This window comes from Bidens hawaiensis, unplaced genomic scaffold (genome assembly GCF_021521415.1).
Source record: "Bidens hawaiensis isolate Kalapana, Puna unplaced genomic scaffold, B.hawaiensis_p1.1 tig00024005_1, whole genome shotgun sequence".
Lineage (NCBI taxonomy): Eukaryota > Viridiplantae > Streptophyta > Magnoliopsida > Asterales > Asteraceae > Bidens > Bidens hawaiensis.
The window spans coordinates 265511-283245 of record NW_027493780.1 but is presented as its reverse complement, the minus strand read 5'-3'; the positions used below and the strand labels follow the sequence as shown (position 1 = coordinate 283245).

At 36.0% G+C, this 17735-nt stretch overlaps 1 protein-coding gene and 1 pseudogene across 1 annotated transcript; both read right to left on the bottom strand.

Moving 5' to 3' along the window:
* Positions 1-4676: 4676 nt before the first annotated feature.
* Positions 4677-5249, bottom strand: LOC143568555 (cytochrome b561 and DOMON domain-containing protein At5g47530 pseudogene; annotated as a pseudogene).
* A 4815-nt stretch (positions 5250-10064) lies between these two features.
* Positions 10065-12069, bottom strand: LOC143568550 (cytochrome b561 and DOMON domain-containing protein At5g35735-like). Its single transcript, XM_077054681.1, has 3 exons — positions 11461-12069; positions 10523-10777; positions 10065-10427 (listed from the first exon to the last, which is right to left on the bottom strand). The coding sequence occupies exons 1-3, from the start codon at positions 12067-12069 to the stop codon at positions 10125-10127; spliced, it is 1167 nt and encodes a 388-aa protein (XP_076910796.1). The 3' UTR covers positions 10065-10124.
* Between the last annotated feature and the right edge of the window lie 5666 nt (positions 12070-17735).

The following is a 17735-nucleotide window of genomic DNA, read 5'->3' as shown; positions in this document are numbered from 1 at the left end:
CAATGGCAAAGCTTATTGAGGGCCCAGGGTGGCCCCCAATTTTTTTTTTCGCAATAATGTAAATTTACCCATTTTCGCCTGAAAATTTGTATACGTGATGTAAATTTACCCATTTTCGCCTGAAAATTTGTATACGTGATGTAAATTTACCCATTTTCGACTGAAATTTTGAGCCCCCCCCCCCCTCCCGACAAGCTCGTCCAAGCTTCGCCCCTGATTATTAGAGTATAGGAATGGTAATATACCCAGTTACCCTACCCAATTAACCAATAACATAGCCTCATTTACTCAATTATATACCGAGCAACCCGAGATCAACTTCTTTTCTTATTTATTTATGGGCAAATACCATAAAAAACCAACATACTTTCTGTTTTTTCTTATAAAAGTCCCTCAACAATTTTTTGCACATAAAAGTCCCTGTACATGTTAAGTTTGAACACAATTATGAAATTTTATATTAAAGTAACTTTGAACTGGTCATCCAACTTGTTTTATGAAAACAACCCGGCTACATAGAAATATATACGAGGTAAGGTAAAAAAGAACCAATAAGAACGAAGACCAGGAGAAATAACTCAATAAGCACAACTCTTAATTGTCTGATCTGAAATAAAATATATTGAAATTTAATTATTCTTCGTAAATAATCACTAGACAATCAAATATTAAATCAAGATTTTAATTTTCAAAAGTTGTGGGGAATGGAAAATCAAAAGGAAAGAAAAGCTAGGTTGCTTAAAGATTATATCAAAATTGACAAATTCATACATAATGGAAATCCACATTAAGTTCGATCAAAATTCATACATCAATATAATCAGACTAAGATTATATAACCAAAAGTTTGGATAAAAAACCGAAAATATCATTTTCAAATTGTTTAATTTTTTTTTTCACAATTGTGTTCAAACTTAACATGTACAAGGACACTACAATATAATTACATAATTATACAAGTTGTATATATAATTACACTACCAGAATCGTACAGTTATCACGTTAATTTAATCTGTATTTGATACAAACCCGATATCTCAAATGATTAATCAATTACAAAAAGTAATCGGGTAATACGTATTTAAAATAAATAATAAAAGAAGTCGATCCCTAAATGGTAGAGCAAGCTTATGTATATATAATAACTTTTACTAAGCAAGCTTACCATTAGGTTCAAGCTCGCTTAAGCTCGGTTCGATTCAAACTTTTTTGTAAGCCGATCTCGAATAGCTCGAGAGTGGCTTAGTTCACTTACACCCCTAGTGCAAATCCTAACTGGTTAGGGACCGTCTAGGAATTTTCATATAGGAACCAGTAATTGATTATAAGGTTAATTTCAATATGTTAATAAGGTTAACCGGTAATTGCCGATACTGGTTTGGACTGTCACACTCTAACCTAAGTCGGAAATGCCGGGGCGTGATCCGATTGCTCACAGCTCGAAGATACTATCGTATATAAAATGTGGCAATATCTAATTAATTATTTTATTCAAATGTACACACAATATTCAAATATAACAAAACATTTAAATACATGAATATAATACTCAATTAATGTTTATCTTGATTATATCCTAAGGTCTTGTCTATATGTCCAAACTTCAATCTTCAATACAAGCAACCTGCATATGCGTATAAAATGGAGTTTTATCAACATAAAGTTGAGTGAGAATATAACCCGAGTTTTGACACCACAATATAAATAAGCATGACATGATAAGTGCGGTAAATATAATCAAAACACAAACAAGTATGTTGACCGTTGCCAAGCGAATCGGGTGTAGGTCACCAGCAGGAACACCCGCTATATGATTGAATAGTAATCCCAATATACGATTGATTGAATGGTAACACAAGTAAGCAAGTAGCACATATGTTTGATTAAATCACTCACAATAACACGTATGCATTTGTTTGAATATATATATATATATAGTATGAAATACGAATACGTACGCATATGTCTCCAAAACGTTTATAAAACTTGGTAAATGTGACATTTGAGCCAAAACAAGGTACACCTCAGTACGTATTTACCGATTAAGCAAATAAACGCTTTTGCATAACAAACGAACGATTAACCGAACGGGTCGGGTTATGACCCAGATATCTCGGGGGGGCCATCTATGAGTGATATACGTTTAATACAAGCTAAGACATTAGAAATATGGCCTTAGTTTGATAGCAAAAAAGTTAAACGAAAATATGCCCGTTTAACTACCCGCTATAGATTTAAACGCAAAAGATAGTTACAAACCAAGCATTGTATCATCCGTTAAGCCGAAAAAGACTTACCAAACACTTATTTGAAATGTTTTAAGTGATCCGTGAAAATATTTTTGATTTTTACAAACATATAGTATATTTTTATAATTTTACACAAAACTAGCCGAAAAACACTCGTTTTCGCGCTGTTTAACGCACCCGATAAGTTTTTCGCGCCAAAAACCGAACCCGAACTAAATTTGGACCGGGCTTTTCGTATCTGGGCTTGAGAAATTAGAAACTTGGGCCAAAATGGGCCCAAAAGGGGGCCCATGGACTCCGGCCGCAGCCGCCACCCCACCCCCCTTTCATTTTCTTTTCACATATAAACCAGATTCAAGCCATTTTCAACCTCATTTCTTGAAAATTCTGGACACAACTTCTTCTCCAGCCAAAAACAGCAAAAAAACCTAAGGTAAGAGCTTAAATAAGTGGCTTTTGAACTTGTTTAAACTTGTTTAATACCATAAAAACATGTCTTGATTACTAAAAATCATTCCTAACCGTGTAAAAATCCAAAAAATGGTCCATAAACATGTTTTGATCATACACATGGTAAGGAACCTGTTTTGATAGTTTTTTTTGCCATAAACACGGATTAAAGGGTTGAAACGACGTTTTTACGGTTCAAAAGTTCGTTTTTGTGCACTAGCCGAAACCCTAACTTAAGGGCTGTTATGTTGATGAAATATTGCTTGGTTTGTGATATAAGAATTGTACCTAGATTTCTTAGAAGCACAAGAACCTGAAAACTTGATTAAGAAGTCGGAAACGAGCCAAACCCGCTAAGGTAATGCCGAAACACTCGCTTACGGGCTATTTAGGTTAAGGTTGTGATGTGCATATTTTTAGGACTTGAGCGGAGATCAGGTGGAGTGCAGGGTGGTGTCCGGTGATCGAGCGGAGATCAGGTGGAGTGCAGGGTGGTGTCCGGTGACGGTGCAGCAGGCCGGCGATGTTATGCGGCATGTCGGCGACGCTGGAGCGGAGATCAAGTGGAGTGCGGTGGTGTCCGGTGACGGTGCAGCAGGCCGGCGACGTTGTGCGGCTGTGGGTGTGTTTAGGGTTTGAAGATAGTATATGTTCAGAGGATAGGAGGATATGTTTGTTGTGGAGATGTGTGAAGACAATTGAAAATATATTATTTCTTAAGACAATAAAAGGAGTTTTAAGATCTTTTTTTTTTAAACAAACCGTCTTCAAAAGCTTATGTCTACAGTCGCGCCCGCAGACATAAGCCTATTGAAGACATTTGAAGCAAAAACAAACACAACCTTAATTGTTTGGGTTCACATCTTGGTTTAAAAAAAGCGCGCTAAAGGCGAGGTGAGGCGAGAAGCGACCCAAGGCGAACACCTCAACGCTTTTGCCTACCCAAGGCGAAGCCTGTTAAAAAAGCGAACGCTTTTTGCGTTTTTTTGCGAGGCGAAAAAGCGAGGAGGTGAAGGCTTTATGCACAAAAAGCGACCAGTTAACCTATTTTTAACTTAACCTTTATAATTAGTCATTTCTAGACTTTTCACATCTGACAATAAACTTTTGAAAGTTGAAATACTTTTGAGTAGTGTTCTTTTGGAAACACTTATGAGTAATTTGGTACTCGATAACTTGTTTTTATGTTACTTTGATATTTTGGGCGCGTAATGTGGTACTCGAAAAATTGTACTACACGACGTTTGGAATTTTGGGATATATATATGTTGATGTTTCAGACATTTAATATATATTATAATGTGATTTGTCTATAATATATGACTTATAAATAATTACATATTTTTTAAAATACGGTCGCCTCGTGTTCAAAAAACGTTCGCTTTTGCACTTTTCGCTTTTCGCCCTGGTTGATGACCTCTTCGCTTTTGTTCGCCTCACGCTTTTTCAATCCAAGGTTCACATGTGAAAAGGTGAAATTGGTCATATCTTGGCTGGAGTCCTATCTACAGAATTATTTTAGGAGTTCTTTTTGTTGATTTAGATATTGGTCATTTAATTTCTATTTAGGTAAATTTAGGTTTTTTATTCTCCAAGTTTGTGTCTTTTTATAAATAATGGGCCAATGTCTATGTAATGGGCCAACACTAATTGCACCACTTTGACCATTTTCAAGATTTTGGTTTGTATGCTTAAGCCATGGAGATCAAGAATAATGATGTGTTTCTTTATTCTTACAACCATTATGTGCACATTACATTTTGATACAATCATAAGTAACTTCAAGATGTTTGGTTTCACCGAATATTATTCATAAGAGCCAGATGATGCTAATCGCGTTTCTAAATTAATCAATAAGCATCTTGGTTTGTTGATTAATCAGTTGATATGTTTAACCCGTTTAATTATTGATATACCGCTAGATATAATACATAATAAATGTCTGAAACCTTAAGAAAATTCAAACACAAATGTTTTTTAACCGGACAAGAAATCCAGCTCCCCAGTCGATTGAAGATTTGGTTGAGTAACTTCATGCATTTGAGGAACACCACCCAAAACCAAATTCCCCGCTTGCCATACTTGATTAACAACGGACCCGCCTGCAAAGGGGCCCACCGTCGCATAAATAGTGATCTCGTTGTTTAAAAACTCAGCCGAAAGGTCTGAAACCTGGAAGCTAAGATCAGCGGGCTGCATTGACGGGCTGTAACTAGTTATCAATGTCGGATATACCGTCACACTTCCATTATTGCTCACAAATGCCACCAATGCTTCGGACCCAACCATACCTATTTGGTTTGGGTTGATGGCCCACGCAACCCAACCGCCGGCTCCTTGTTGGGCTTGGTACGCGATTTGGGCCACACCCATGGTTGAGTTGTAGGCCCAATGAAGCCGGGATGACAAATGTGGAAGATCTTTGCAAAAAGTGTAGACTCCTTTAGATGTTAATCTATGATCTGAACATCCTAAAGCATATGATACATCAAAATGAGATTGAAGAAAATATGAAATTAGAATAAGAGTGTAAGTTATAATTATAGCCATTAATAGAATAATAATATTATTGAGTTAAGTGAAGTTATATATATGCATTGTAAATTATATGTAGGAATGTCATGAAATTGCTATTTCTTATACTAGTATATAGAAGGTGTATCATGTGTGATGAGCCAACAAGAGGGTGTAAATGTGTGACACTTATTTAGTTAAAAAAAACATTTAGATATTATTCTTGTGATTTTTACATAAAATCACATTCATATAGATGTTCGGGTTTTGGCTTCTTGTTTTTCTCGGGTTGAGAATTTTGGTGTTCATTTTCTGGGGGGCTAGTATACGGTTCAGTTATGGGTTAAGAGTGACCGAATCTATCTTGCTATGGCGGGGTTGGGGCGCCTTTAGTCTTGAACACCGTCGAGGGGCGCTAAGAAAGGGGCATCAGGGGGGTGGGGGATGTTCAACCTCATGAAGACATGCGCTATGTGGGGGGAAAGTGGCCTCTCCTCCTCTCATGCACACACATATGTATATATGTTATAGAGAGAGGCTTTGATGCTTTGTTTCTTACGTGACGATGACGTGAAGAGGCTTTGAAGCCCCATCATAATGAAGAGCCTAACTGATGTTTTGGTTTCTGTAATTTTATAAGTGGTTGGATTATGCTACACACATTTTTTTTTAATTCTATTATTCAAAAACACGGATTTATGAAGTTCTTTAAAAATAAAAATAAAAATAAAAAGTCCAACTTGTAGGCAGTTTTCAAGCCCAATATGCACAGAGGTCAACATAGTTGAAAATTAAAGTCAAATGCTCATTTATGATTTTTCAGACATTATTTTCAAAGACTTCAAGCTTCCAAACTCTTCGGTTTTTCTTTTTCAAATTCTACACTATTCCATGCTTTTCTTCTCTTCAAAAAAATATAATATAAATAAATATATTAATAATATACAAAAAATTTGTAAATAATCAAAATACATAGATAAATGGCCAGGAAAATAAGTTTAAAACTGATTAACTGAATTAAGGTACGGTCATAACTAATTATTGGTTTGGTTTACTAATGTTTGACCAAATATAATCATGTTTAACCAATTCTGGACATGTATTGAACAAGTATCACCATGTTTGAACATTTATAAGTAACTTTGACCATATATGGCTATTTGGACCAAGTACCAACGTGTGGAATGGCCTATGGGCGTATTAACATATTTGATTAGTCTTGGCAATGTTAACCTTCATTATATTTCACTAAAGTGGTTCACTATGAGCGTTCGCGCGGGGGGGGGGGGGGGGGGTGGGGTGGGGTTGGAGTGGCGGTTTGGAAGTGAACATCGCAGAGGGACGCATTGTAGGGGCGTTCAAGGGGGGTGGCCTCACGAAGGCTGACGCTTTGGGGGTGTTTTTGTGGGCCCTATACTTTTCACTCTCTCACTTTCTCATACGCATATACATATATATATGTGTGTGTATAATGGGGCGGTAAATGGGCTTTAAATCACAACGGGACATTATGAAGAAGGGCTTCGAAGCCCCGCTTCCTACGTGGCGATGACAAGCCCCTCCATAGTGAATAGCTTAACTGTGTCAATGTTTATCAATTAAAGCCATGCCAGACCAATTATAAGTATGAGTTGATCAAGTATTTACTACAATGTTTTGATCAATTATGATTTATGGCCATATTTCACCAAGTATCACCACGTTTGACCGAGTAGCGTTGAGTATGACTATGTTGATCAAATATCATTATGTATCATTATTTTTTTTGTTGGTTATTAAAAAATATAAATATTTATATTAACTATGTTTAAGGGGCTGTTTGTTTGTATCTGAATGGAGCCATTCAGACACTTTTTGCTGAACCGGTCAGCTAAATATGTTATAGAGAGAGGCTTTGATGCTTTGATGCTTACGTGACGATGACGTGAAGAGGCTTTGAAGCCCCATCATAATGAAGAGCCTAACTGATGTTTTGGTTTCTGTAATTTTATAAGTGGTTGGATTATGCTACACACATTTTTTTTTAATTCTATTATTCAAAAACACGGATTTATGAAGTTCTTTAAAAATAAAAATAAAAATAAAAAGTCCAACTTGTAGGCAGTTTTCAAGCCCAATATGCACAGAGGTCAACATAGTTGAAAATTAAAGTCAAATGCTCATTTATGATTTTTCAGACATTATTTTCAAAGACTTCAAGCTTCCAAACTCTTCGGTTTTTCTTTTTCAAATTCTACACTATTCCATGCTTTTCTTCTCTTCAAAAAAATATAATATAAATAAATATATTAATAATATACAAAAAATTTGTAAATAATCAAAATACATAGATAAATGGCCAGGAAAATAAGTTTAAAACTGATTAACTGAATTAAGGTACGGTCATAACTAATTATTGGTTTGGTTTACTAATGTTTGACCAAATATAATCATGTTTAACCAATTCTGGACATGTATTGAACAAGTATCACCATGTTTGAACATTTATAAGTAACTTTGACCATATATGGCTATTTGGACCAAGTACCAACGTGTGGAATGGCCTATGGGCGTATTAACATATTTGATTAGTCTTGGCAATGTTAACCTTCATTATATTTCACTAAAGTGGTTCACTATGAGCGTTCGCGCGGGGGGGGGGGGGGGTGGGTGGGGTGGGGTTGGAGTGGCGGTTTGGAAGTGAACATCGCAGAGGGACGCATTGTAGGGGCGTTCAAGGGGGGTGGCCTCACGAAGGCTGACGCTTTGGGGGTGTTTTTGTGGGCCCTATACTTTTCACTCTCTCACTTTCTCATACGCATATACATATATATATGTGTGTGTATAATGGGGCGGTAAATGGGCTTTAAATCACAACGGGACATTATGAAGAAGGGCTTCGAAGCCCCGCTTCCTACGTGGCGATGACAAGCCCCTCCATAGTGAATAGCTTAACTGTGTCAATGTTTATCAATTAAAGCCATGCCAGACCAATTATAAGTATGAGTTGATCAAGTATTTACTACAATGTTTTGATCAATTATGATTTATGGCCATATTTCACCAAGTATCACCACGTTTGACCGAGTAGCGTTGAGTATGACTATGTTGATCAAATATCATTATGTATCATTATTTTTTTTGTTGGTTATTAAAAAATATAAATATTTATATTAACTATGTTTAAGGGGCTGTTTGTTTGTATCTGAATGGAGCCATTCAGAAACTTTTTGCTGAACCGGTCAGCTAAATAGGTGTTTGGTTTGCAAAAAAAAGTTGCTGAATGAGACCATTAAGATCTGAATGGTCCAGCTTTTTATTTTAGCTGAATGAAAAAGATATTTGTTTTCCACTTTTACCTCAAATCACCTAAGAAACCAAATCCTCTCCAAACCCTAACCTCTCCTTCCACCACCATCGCTTCTCTAGGATCGGCGCCTCCACCACCGCTTCTCCAGCCACCACCATCGTCTCTCCCAATCCGACCACCATCGTTCCCAACCCGACCACCACCGCTCCGTTCTTATGAGGTAAATCGATCTTCTGCTCTTGTATTTGCATCCATGTTTATAATATGTGGACTGCATGGGATTTGAAATGGAATACTTGTATATGAAAATATGTGATTTAAAATGAAAATTTGGATGATTTGACTATAGAATTCATATGAATATTGTTGAGTTAAATATATGCACATAAGGTGTTTAATGAAATGCCTCAAAGAGAATAAAATTCATAAAATGGAGGTATAATTGGGATTAAAGTTTCCGGTGGGTTAACATATAAAAATTTTATTTATATGTTGATTTGCTTTTATTGTTTAAAGAAATGGTTAGGATTAATTGGAAACAAGAAGGTGTGGAGAAAACTTTTCTTGAAGCATGTATTCACGAGGTAACCGTTAATGGGCGTGAGGGAGGTAACCTTAAAACATTGTCATGGAATAATATTTCGGCAAAATTAATAATGCAACATAACTTCATAGTGGAACAAAAACAAATGAGGAACCGTTATGACTATCTAAAAGGAAAATTTTCAGCTTGGAGAAAGCATAAAAACAAAACAGGCAATATTTATAATGCCGTGACAAACATGTTTAATTTGTCGGAAGAAGAGTGGCAACTAGAGATGAAGGTATTTTTTAAACAATAATATCTTTTCTCTCTGAATAGTCGTTCTTAATATATTTCAAGAATCTTATAGAATTTTATAATATTTTTTTCCAAACAGTCTAACAAGTATGTAGAAGCCTTAAGAACCATGCCACTTGCTTACCCCGAACTATGTACTCAATTGTTTGAGGGTGTGGTTACTTCTTAATCCACTAGCTTGTGAGCCATGGGTGAAAAACGCAGGAGCGAAATACGGATTATTTTGAATGTTTTTTGTTTAAGGTTATGTTATGAACTTTTTGGATGTTTGTTTGTTGAAGGTTATGTTATGAATCTTTATTTTAATTATCCGTCATTCAGTACAGTCATTCAGATTTTTGATCAAATAAATACGTTTCATTCAGTATATAATTCTGCAGAGGGGTAAAGTAGTAATTCTGCACAGTCATTTAGATGTCTAACCAAACAGCTCTTATTGGTTCAGATGTCTAACTGGTTCAGATTATCTTACCTATTCAGACAGCTTAATAGTTCAGACTTACTGATTCAGATGTTACCAAACAGCCCCTAAGTATGGTTATCTTTGACCAATATGACCATTTTAATGACTAATCTCAAACCTAAGATCAAAGTCTTGTTAGAATATATCATGAATCACTCAAACAAGCCAATTAGAACTAAAAACCTCATTATAAACAAGAAAACGTATGCATATACATATACATATACATATACATATATGTACATAACTCTCAAAAAAGAATATAACAATCAAAATAAACAACCATATAGCCATAAAACATCATAACAAACCACTCATCTAAGCTGCCTGGCCATGTCCGTTGACTCCATTAGCTCCTGCATGTGTCCTTTTATCTTCATTCTTCCTCTTTATAACAATAAACCATGTCAAAGCTTCCATAATAACCGTAATAACCCCCAACGAAATAAGTATGCCGGTGTAAGCATTCTTCCATTTCTTCTCAGGGTCCAAGATATCGAGCCCTTCATAGACATTAATAATGCTCATAATAATAATCGAGTATCCAAGACTATGGTGGTAGATGTTCCAGTAGAATCTATATTTGTTATCTGGCTTCGGCCTCAAAAGCAAAGCGAAAACCTACAAAAGTTTACCACAAAACTATCAAATTCGACCAATCTAAAATCATTGTGAGAGTGAATGTTAGCTAAAGTTGTGGACTTTATAAGTTATACCTGAAGTGTTGCTAAGGAAAACAGGATAATCCCGAGGTTGCGATGTTTGTTGTATTGGATTCCACTTGAGTCGCTCCCGAGCTTAAGCCCTGTGGCCCACCCAGCTACACCGACTATATAGGCCGATGTTTGGGTTGCAACATGGATGTAAAACCAAGCTGGGTTAGCCACGGTAAACACCTTTAAGTATCTTGCAGCCATAGCTCCCATGGGCATCAATACTCCCCAACTAACCGCGTTCAATACTCCGTGAGTCTGTCAAACAATAATTTATAACCATAAGATTTGTTATCTTTAATTACAAAATTTCTTAATTTTTCAAAGTGAGTTTGCGATTTCATCAACAAAGATCGAATCTTTATTAAGCAATAAACACACAAATAATCTTGATAACCAAACACTTAACACACACACAACTAATCTTGAAAATCTTAAAAACCATCACATCAATATCCAAACCCACATGAAAATATCCAAACTTTTTTTTTTAACAATCAAGTGGGTTCATCTTAAATCACAAAAAATCCCAATTTTTCAAACTGGGTTTTGTTAATTTCAATAGCTCATCAACAAAAATCCAATCTTTACCAACCAATAACACACCTAATCAATCTTGAAAATCTTAATAACCATCAATATTCAAACCCACATAAAAAAACCCCAAAATTCTTATAAAAATGAAGTGGGTTTATTTTAAATCACAAAAATTTTCAATTTTTTTTTAACCTGGCTTTTCAATTTCATCAACATAGATCACATCTTTATTAACCAAAAACCACACAAAACTAATCTTGAAAACCCCCAATACAAAACCCACATGGAAAAAAAAAAAACCCCCATTTTTTTAAAACCAACTAAATCAATTTTACCGATTTTCAGTTCAAGTACCGGTACCGATACAAAACCAAACAAACATACAAAAAAATTCAAAAACTTACATTCCTCCTTCGCAGTCTGGACCCACCAACACTCCCACCCGCACTCGTCTGCCCACTACTAAAATCCACCGACCCAAGAGACGCCCGGTTCTCACTCCCCAACCCATGGATCCCCGGAGCCCCATTACTCACGGGCCCCACCTGCCACACCTGATTAAACCTCGTCCCTCCACCTGGCAACACCAACGTCCCATAAACCACCACGTCACCACCCACCCGCTCAGCCGCCACACCCGCCACGTCAAAACTCAACCCACTCGGCTGCAACCCAGTGTTATAACTCGTCACTGCTGACGTGTACGCCTGAACCGACCCGTTTGAGGCGGGTACAGCCACCAGAGCCTGGGCCCCAACCATACCACGACCGTTGATATTAAGTGCCCATGCAGCCCATGTGTTTGTGTCGGATCCCGTGTGGCGGAATGCCACGTCGACAGTGTTGTTGCTTGGGTGGTGGGTCCAGTGGAGGTGTGAGTTTAAGACGGGGAGACTCACACATGTGGCGTATATTGTGTTTCTTGTAAAAGTGAAACCATTGCAGTTTTGTGCGTCAGATGATGCAAGGTTTGATGTTATAATGCAGAATAAAATGGTTAAGAATTTACCCATTTGGAAAATATTTATGGGTTTTGTGAGAAATTGTGAAAAAGATTAAAAATTGAATTTTTTTTTTTTTTTTTTTTTTTTTGGTAATGTGTTCTTGATGGGTTTGAGTTTGAGGATGAAGGAAAAGGTGTGTGGTTTATATAAATAGGGAAGATTGGTTGACTGGTTCTGATTGGGGAAGAATGGTTATGGAAAACAAGTGGATATTGAAGGAGCCAAGAAGGGTGTGGGTAGGGTTGGGTTTGTCATTTGTGTTCTTGATGGGTTGTTTGAAGAGTAAAGTTGTGTGAATGATAAATATATAGAGTAAGGTGGGGATATGGAAGGAGACAAGAAGGTTGTGGTATTATATAAAATAATATAAACGTGTTGGTTAGTAAATAATTTAGCAATTAAATTAGGGATATGAGTATATGAAGATTTGTTTTGTTGCTAAAAAGATAGAAAAAGACGAGACAGATGATGTTTTGGTCGGAAGGGTTAGTGTTCACACGGAGAGAAGCTTCTACATTATGAATAATGAAGTGTTCAAAGACTCGTTTGGTGAATTGCTTGTAACGGTTTGACGGGAAGTTTGTTTGTTTTGATAAATGAATGAATATGGACAAGTAATCTTGTTTGGTTAATGAGTAAATGAGCATGAACAAAGGTCATATTCTATATGTTTGTGAACATTTGGTAATGCGTTCCTTTCAAGTTTCAACTATCATTTAACCATCGTCTCTATTATAAAATATCTCAGTAATGGTAGTTAACTGCATAACATTCAACGTGTGCGCGAACTTTACTTGTTTAACATCCGTTTTGATCCGTTTATGGTCAAACAAGGAAAGACTTGATAAAAAAACAAACACAATTTTTGACCCGTTTATGCTTAACTAAGGAAGGATTTATTGAATAACACACACTATTAATAACTTTATTAGAGGTTATACGGTTATTCCTTCTAAACAATATACCATTAAACATTATTAAGCCTCTCTATTTGTGGCACGTAATGTGGCCCAGTAAAATATATATTAAGCATCCTCATAAAAGAAAGGTGATAATTAATATACTGAAAATAAGAGTATTAGTTAATATATTCTCACAATTTTCATAGTCATTATCAAATAAAATGTTGCGTGACATTTCTTGTTACGAATTAATCAAAGAAATGTGAAATTGAAATGACAATGAACGAAGAACAACTTTGATTATCTACTTGAATCAAGATTACAAAATGAATTGAAAAAGAAAACTACGAAGAAACCCTAATCTTAGTTCTTTTATCCCCAAATCAGTTACAACTAATCTTACTAGCTAATTGACACTTAAGTCCTTAGAATTACACCAACATATCACTACTGACCCAAAATATGTCAACTATAGAAGATTGACACTTCCAGTCCCTGAACTTTAACAAAGACAAATAAGCCATGAGTTATGACTTAAACAACTAACAATCTCCACCTTTTAAGCCACTTAACTCAAATCTTTATTCAAGACCAATACCCTTCACACAAAATTCAAACTTGGGACCCGGTAATCCTTTAGTGAACACATCTGCAAGATTAGTACTAGTATCAATTTGTACAATCTCCACTTCCTTGTCACTAATAACCTGTCTAATGAAATACAGCCTTACATGAATATGTTTTGTTCTCTCATGAAAAACATTATTCTTGCTCAGTTGTATTGCACCTTGACTATCACAAAATATTACTGACTTGGACAGTTTAACCCCCAACTCAGTAACCAGCCTTTTTAACCATAAAGACTATTTAACAGCCTCTGTTAATGCTATGTACTCAGCCTCAGTTGTAGAGAGAGCTACAATATGCTGAAGCTGAGTTTTCCAACTAACCACACTACCCATAACTTTGAACACATAACCAGTGATTGACCTCCCCTTATCAAGATCTTTAGCAAAATCAGAATCCACACACCCCTCTACACAATCTTGAACACCCCCACACTGACCAAAGTTCAAACCAACATCTCTAGTACCATACAAGTATCTAAGAATCCATTTAACAGCCCCCCAATGGGCTTTACCAGGAGCTGCTATATATCTGCTTACCAAACTAACAGCATAAGCTAAGTCTGGTCTGGTGCACACCATCAAATACATAAGACTGCCAACAACATTTGCATAAGGCACCTTCATGTACTGTAACTCTTCTTCTGTACTTGGAGAATCTTTCATAGACAACTTTAAATGTACTGCAACTGGAGACACTACTGGTTTACAACTATGCATCCCATAGTTGTTAAGAATTTTGTTAATATAAGAAGTTTGAGTTAACTTTAACTTCCTCAAGCTTCTATCTCTAGTGATCTCCATACCCAAAATTCTACTTGCCTCTCCTAGTCCCTTCATTTCAAATTCTATCATAAGCAGCCTTTTAGTTGCTTCAATCTCACTCTTATCTTTACATGCTGCAAGCATATCATCCACATATAACAACAAGTAGATAAACTCACCTTTCTCATATTCTCTATAATAGACACAACTGTCATAAGAACACCTAGAGAATCCATGAGAAACAATATACTCATCAAACCTTATGTACCACTGCCTTGGCGACTGCTTGAGCCCATACAATGATCTTTTCAGTAAACACACTTTATTTTCACTCTCTTTATCTATGAAACCACAGGGCTGTTTCATATAATCTTTTCATCAAGATAGCCATGCAAAAAAGTTGTCTTTACATCTAATTGCTCTAACTCCATATCACAAGCAACAACAATAGACAAAATTATCCTTATTGAAATGTGTTTTAACTACAGGTGAGAAAACTTCATTGTAATCAATACCTGGTCTCTGAGTAAATCCTTTTGCAACTAGTCTGGCCTTGTACCTAGGACCACCACTTCCTGGCATCCCATCTTTAACTTTGTAAATCCATTTACATGATATCAGCTTTTGATTCACAAGTTTTTCAACTAACTCCCATGTTTCATTCTTTTCTAAAGATTTCATTTCTTCAACCATGGGCTCCTGCCATTTCTCTTTATCTTTAGAACACATGGCTTCATTATAGGTCAGAAGCTCATTTATGCATTCATCTTCTACTGCAACAAATACCACTGCAGACACATCTTGATCATCTCTGAACCTGATTGGCTTCACAACATTTCTTCTAGTTCTATCTCTAGCAATATTATGACTGTTGCTAGTTGACCCTGGATCAATTTTCGGATTTACCCCTGTGTCAGAAGTATGAGAATTACCAATTTCTTCATCATTCTCCACCTCTATCTGAACCTTTTCATTTCCTTTATCATGATTAGGTGATTTAACAAACCCACCACCTATCACATCCTTATAAAGGACTCCTTCTTGAAACTCCACATTTCTACTTACTATTACCCTTTTACCCTCTCCTTCCAACCTCCATAGCCTATATCCTTTAACCCCTTCTGGATATCCCAATAGAATACATTTCTGAGCCCTAGCATCTAGCTTATCTTGGCTCACATGTGAATACACTACAGAACCTACCACCCTTAGGTGACTGCAGTTTGGCTTGACACCAGTCCACATTTCCATTGGAGTTTTCATCTCCAATGCACTAGAAGGAGACCTATTTATCAAATATGCAGCAGTAGTAACAAGCTCACCCCAAAATCCCTTAGGCATTCCAGCATTCAGCCTCATGCACCTAAGTCTTTCTAACAGAATTCTATTCATTCTCTCTACCAAACCATTCTGTTGTGGAGTACCTGGTCTTGACAGATGCCTTGCTATGCCATATTTCTTGCAATACTTATTGAATTCATGACTGCAGAATTCCAACCCATTGTCTTTTCTTAACTTCTTAAGCTTCTTATCTGTCTGAGTTTCAACTAATGTCTTCCACTCAACAAATTTCTTAAAGGCATCACTCTTATTTCTAAGCATATAGACCCATACCCTCCTGGAATAGTCATCAATAATAGAAAGAAAATAATTAGCACCACCAATGGTACTAACTCTAGAAGGCCCCCAAAAATCAGAATGTACATAATCTAATATACCACTAGAAATATGTCTCCCCTTACTAAACTAAACCCTCCTTTTCTTTCCTAAAACACAAGTCTCACAGAAACCAACATCATTAACCTTAAACTCATTAATGATACCCTGTTTTCTTAACTCTACAAGACTTTGTTCACTCAGATGACCAAAACTTTTATGCCAAAGTAGAGAACTATCTGTTTTAGACATTGCAACACAAGCAGAGCCTTGTGCTACATTACCATCTAAAATATATGTATTATTACCCTTCCTTGTACCAGTTAATACAACCAAAGACCCTTTCACCACTTTAACTTTTCCATCTTTCAACCCAACATAATGACCAGACTTCTCAAACGTTCCAAGTGACAACAAACTCCTCTTTAAACTAGGAATGTACCTTATGTCTTGGATATCAACTTCTGAACCATTATTCAATTTGAAAGATATGGTACCTATGCCAAGAATCTTACAAGGCCTGTCATCACCAAGATTCACTTCTCCAAGGTCTTCTAGTTTCAACTCTTTGAAGAATTCCTTGACAGGAGTCATATGAAATGAACATCCTGAATCAAGGATCCAACCATTAACCTCTCCATGGCTAGACCCATTCATGACATCTGAACTGTCATAATCATCTTGTGGACCTTCTGCAGCATGACTGTTATGACCTTTTGATGAGTTTGCTTCACCCTTCTTGTCATTTCTCTCTGGACAATCTCTCTTAAGATGTTTATCAGAGTTGCACACATAACACCTTCTCTTGATTTTAGACTTGGATCTTGATTGAAATTTAGTCTTGGAACTCCTCTGTTCAGGCCTGCCTCTCACAAACAACCCATCTCCACATTCTTCTTGCAGATCTGACCTCTTCTTCAATTCTTTTGAATTCATGGTAGCCAACACTTCCTCCATAGTCAATGTTTCTCTACCAAACATTAACGTATCAACAAAATGTTCATAAGAAGAAGGAAGAGAAGTCAAGAAAATTATTTCCTGATCTTCATCTTCAAGTTCCACTTCAATATTTTCCAAATCCAATATGAGTTTATTAAACTCATCAGTATGATCTTCAAGTGTTTTCCCAGGAGACATATGAAAAGTGTACAGCTTTTCTTCAAATACAGCCTTTTTGCTAGAGACTTAGTCATGTACAATGACTCCAGTTTTGACCAAACAGCTAATTGACACTTAAGTCCTCAGAATTACACCAACATATCACTACTGACCCAAAATATGTCAACTATAGAAGATTGACACTTCCAGTTCCTGAACTTTAACAAAGACAAATAAGCCATGAGTTATGACTTAAACTACTAACATTTCTTCTGGAACATATCATAATCTTTCTTTTGATTTCTAGATTTTTTAACCAAATAACCAATTGATAATAAACAGTTTGGGTAATTCGGTAATTTGAAAAGAACTAACCACTAACTACAATAACAGGAAAAAAAAAACATAGTGTGATATAAATTAATAATATACACAATAATAGGAAAAAAAAACATAGTATGATATAAACTATGTATAAAAGTAGTTAAAAACTAAAGTCAAATAATTACTTTTCATGTATGATTTCCAAACATTCAAAATCCTTCAAGACTACAAACTCATCGGCCTTAGTTTTCTTTATTTCTCGCATCTCTTTCTCATCAATTAAAAGATATAAATTAATAATATA

Excerpts from the sequence above, each read along its gene's own strand:
- LOC143568550 (XM_077054681.1), bottom strand. The coding sequence starts at position 12,069 with ATGGGTAAATTCTTAACCATTTTATTCTGCATTATAACATCAAACCTT. Across the intron at positions 10,778-11,460 it reads CCAGACTGCGAAGGAGGAAT|ACTCACGGAGTATTGAACGC; the intron begins GTAAGTTTTTGA and ends ATTGTTTGACAG. Across the intron at positions 10,428-10,522 it reads TTTCCTTAGCAACACTTCAG|GTTTTCGCTTTGCTTTTGAG; the intron begins GTATAACTTATA and ends AAACTTTTGTAG.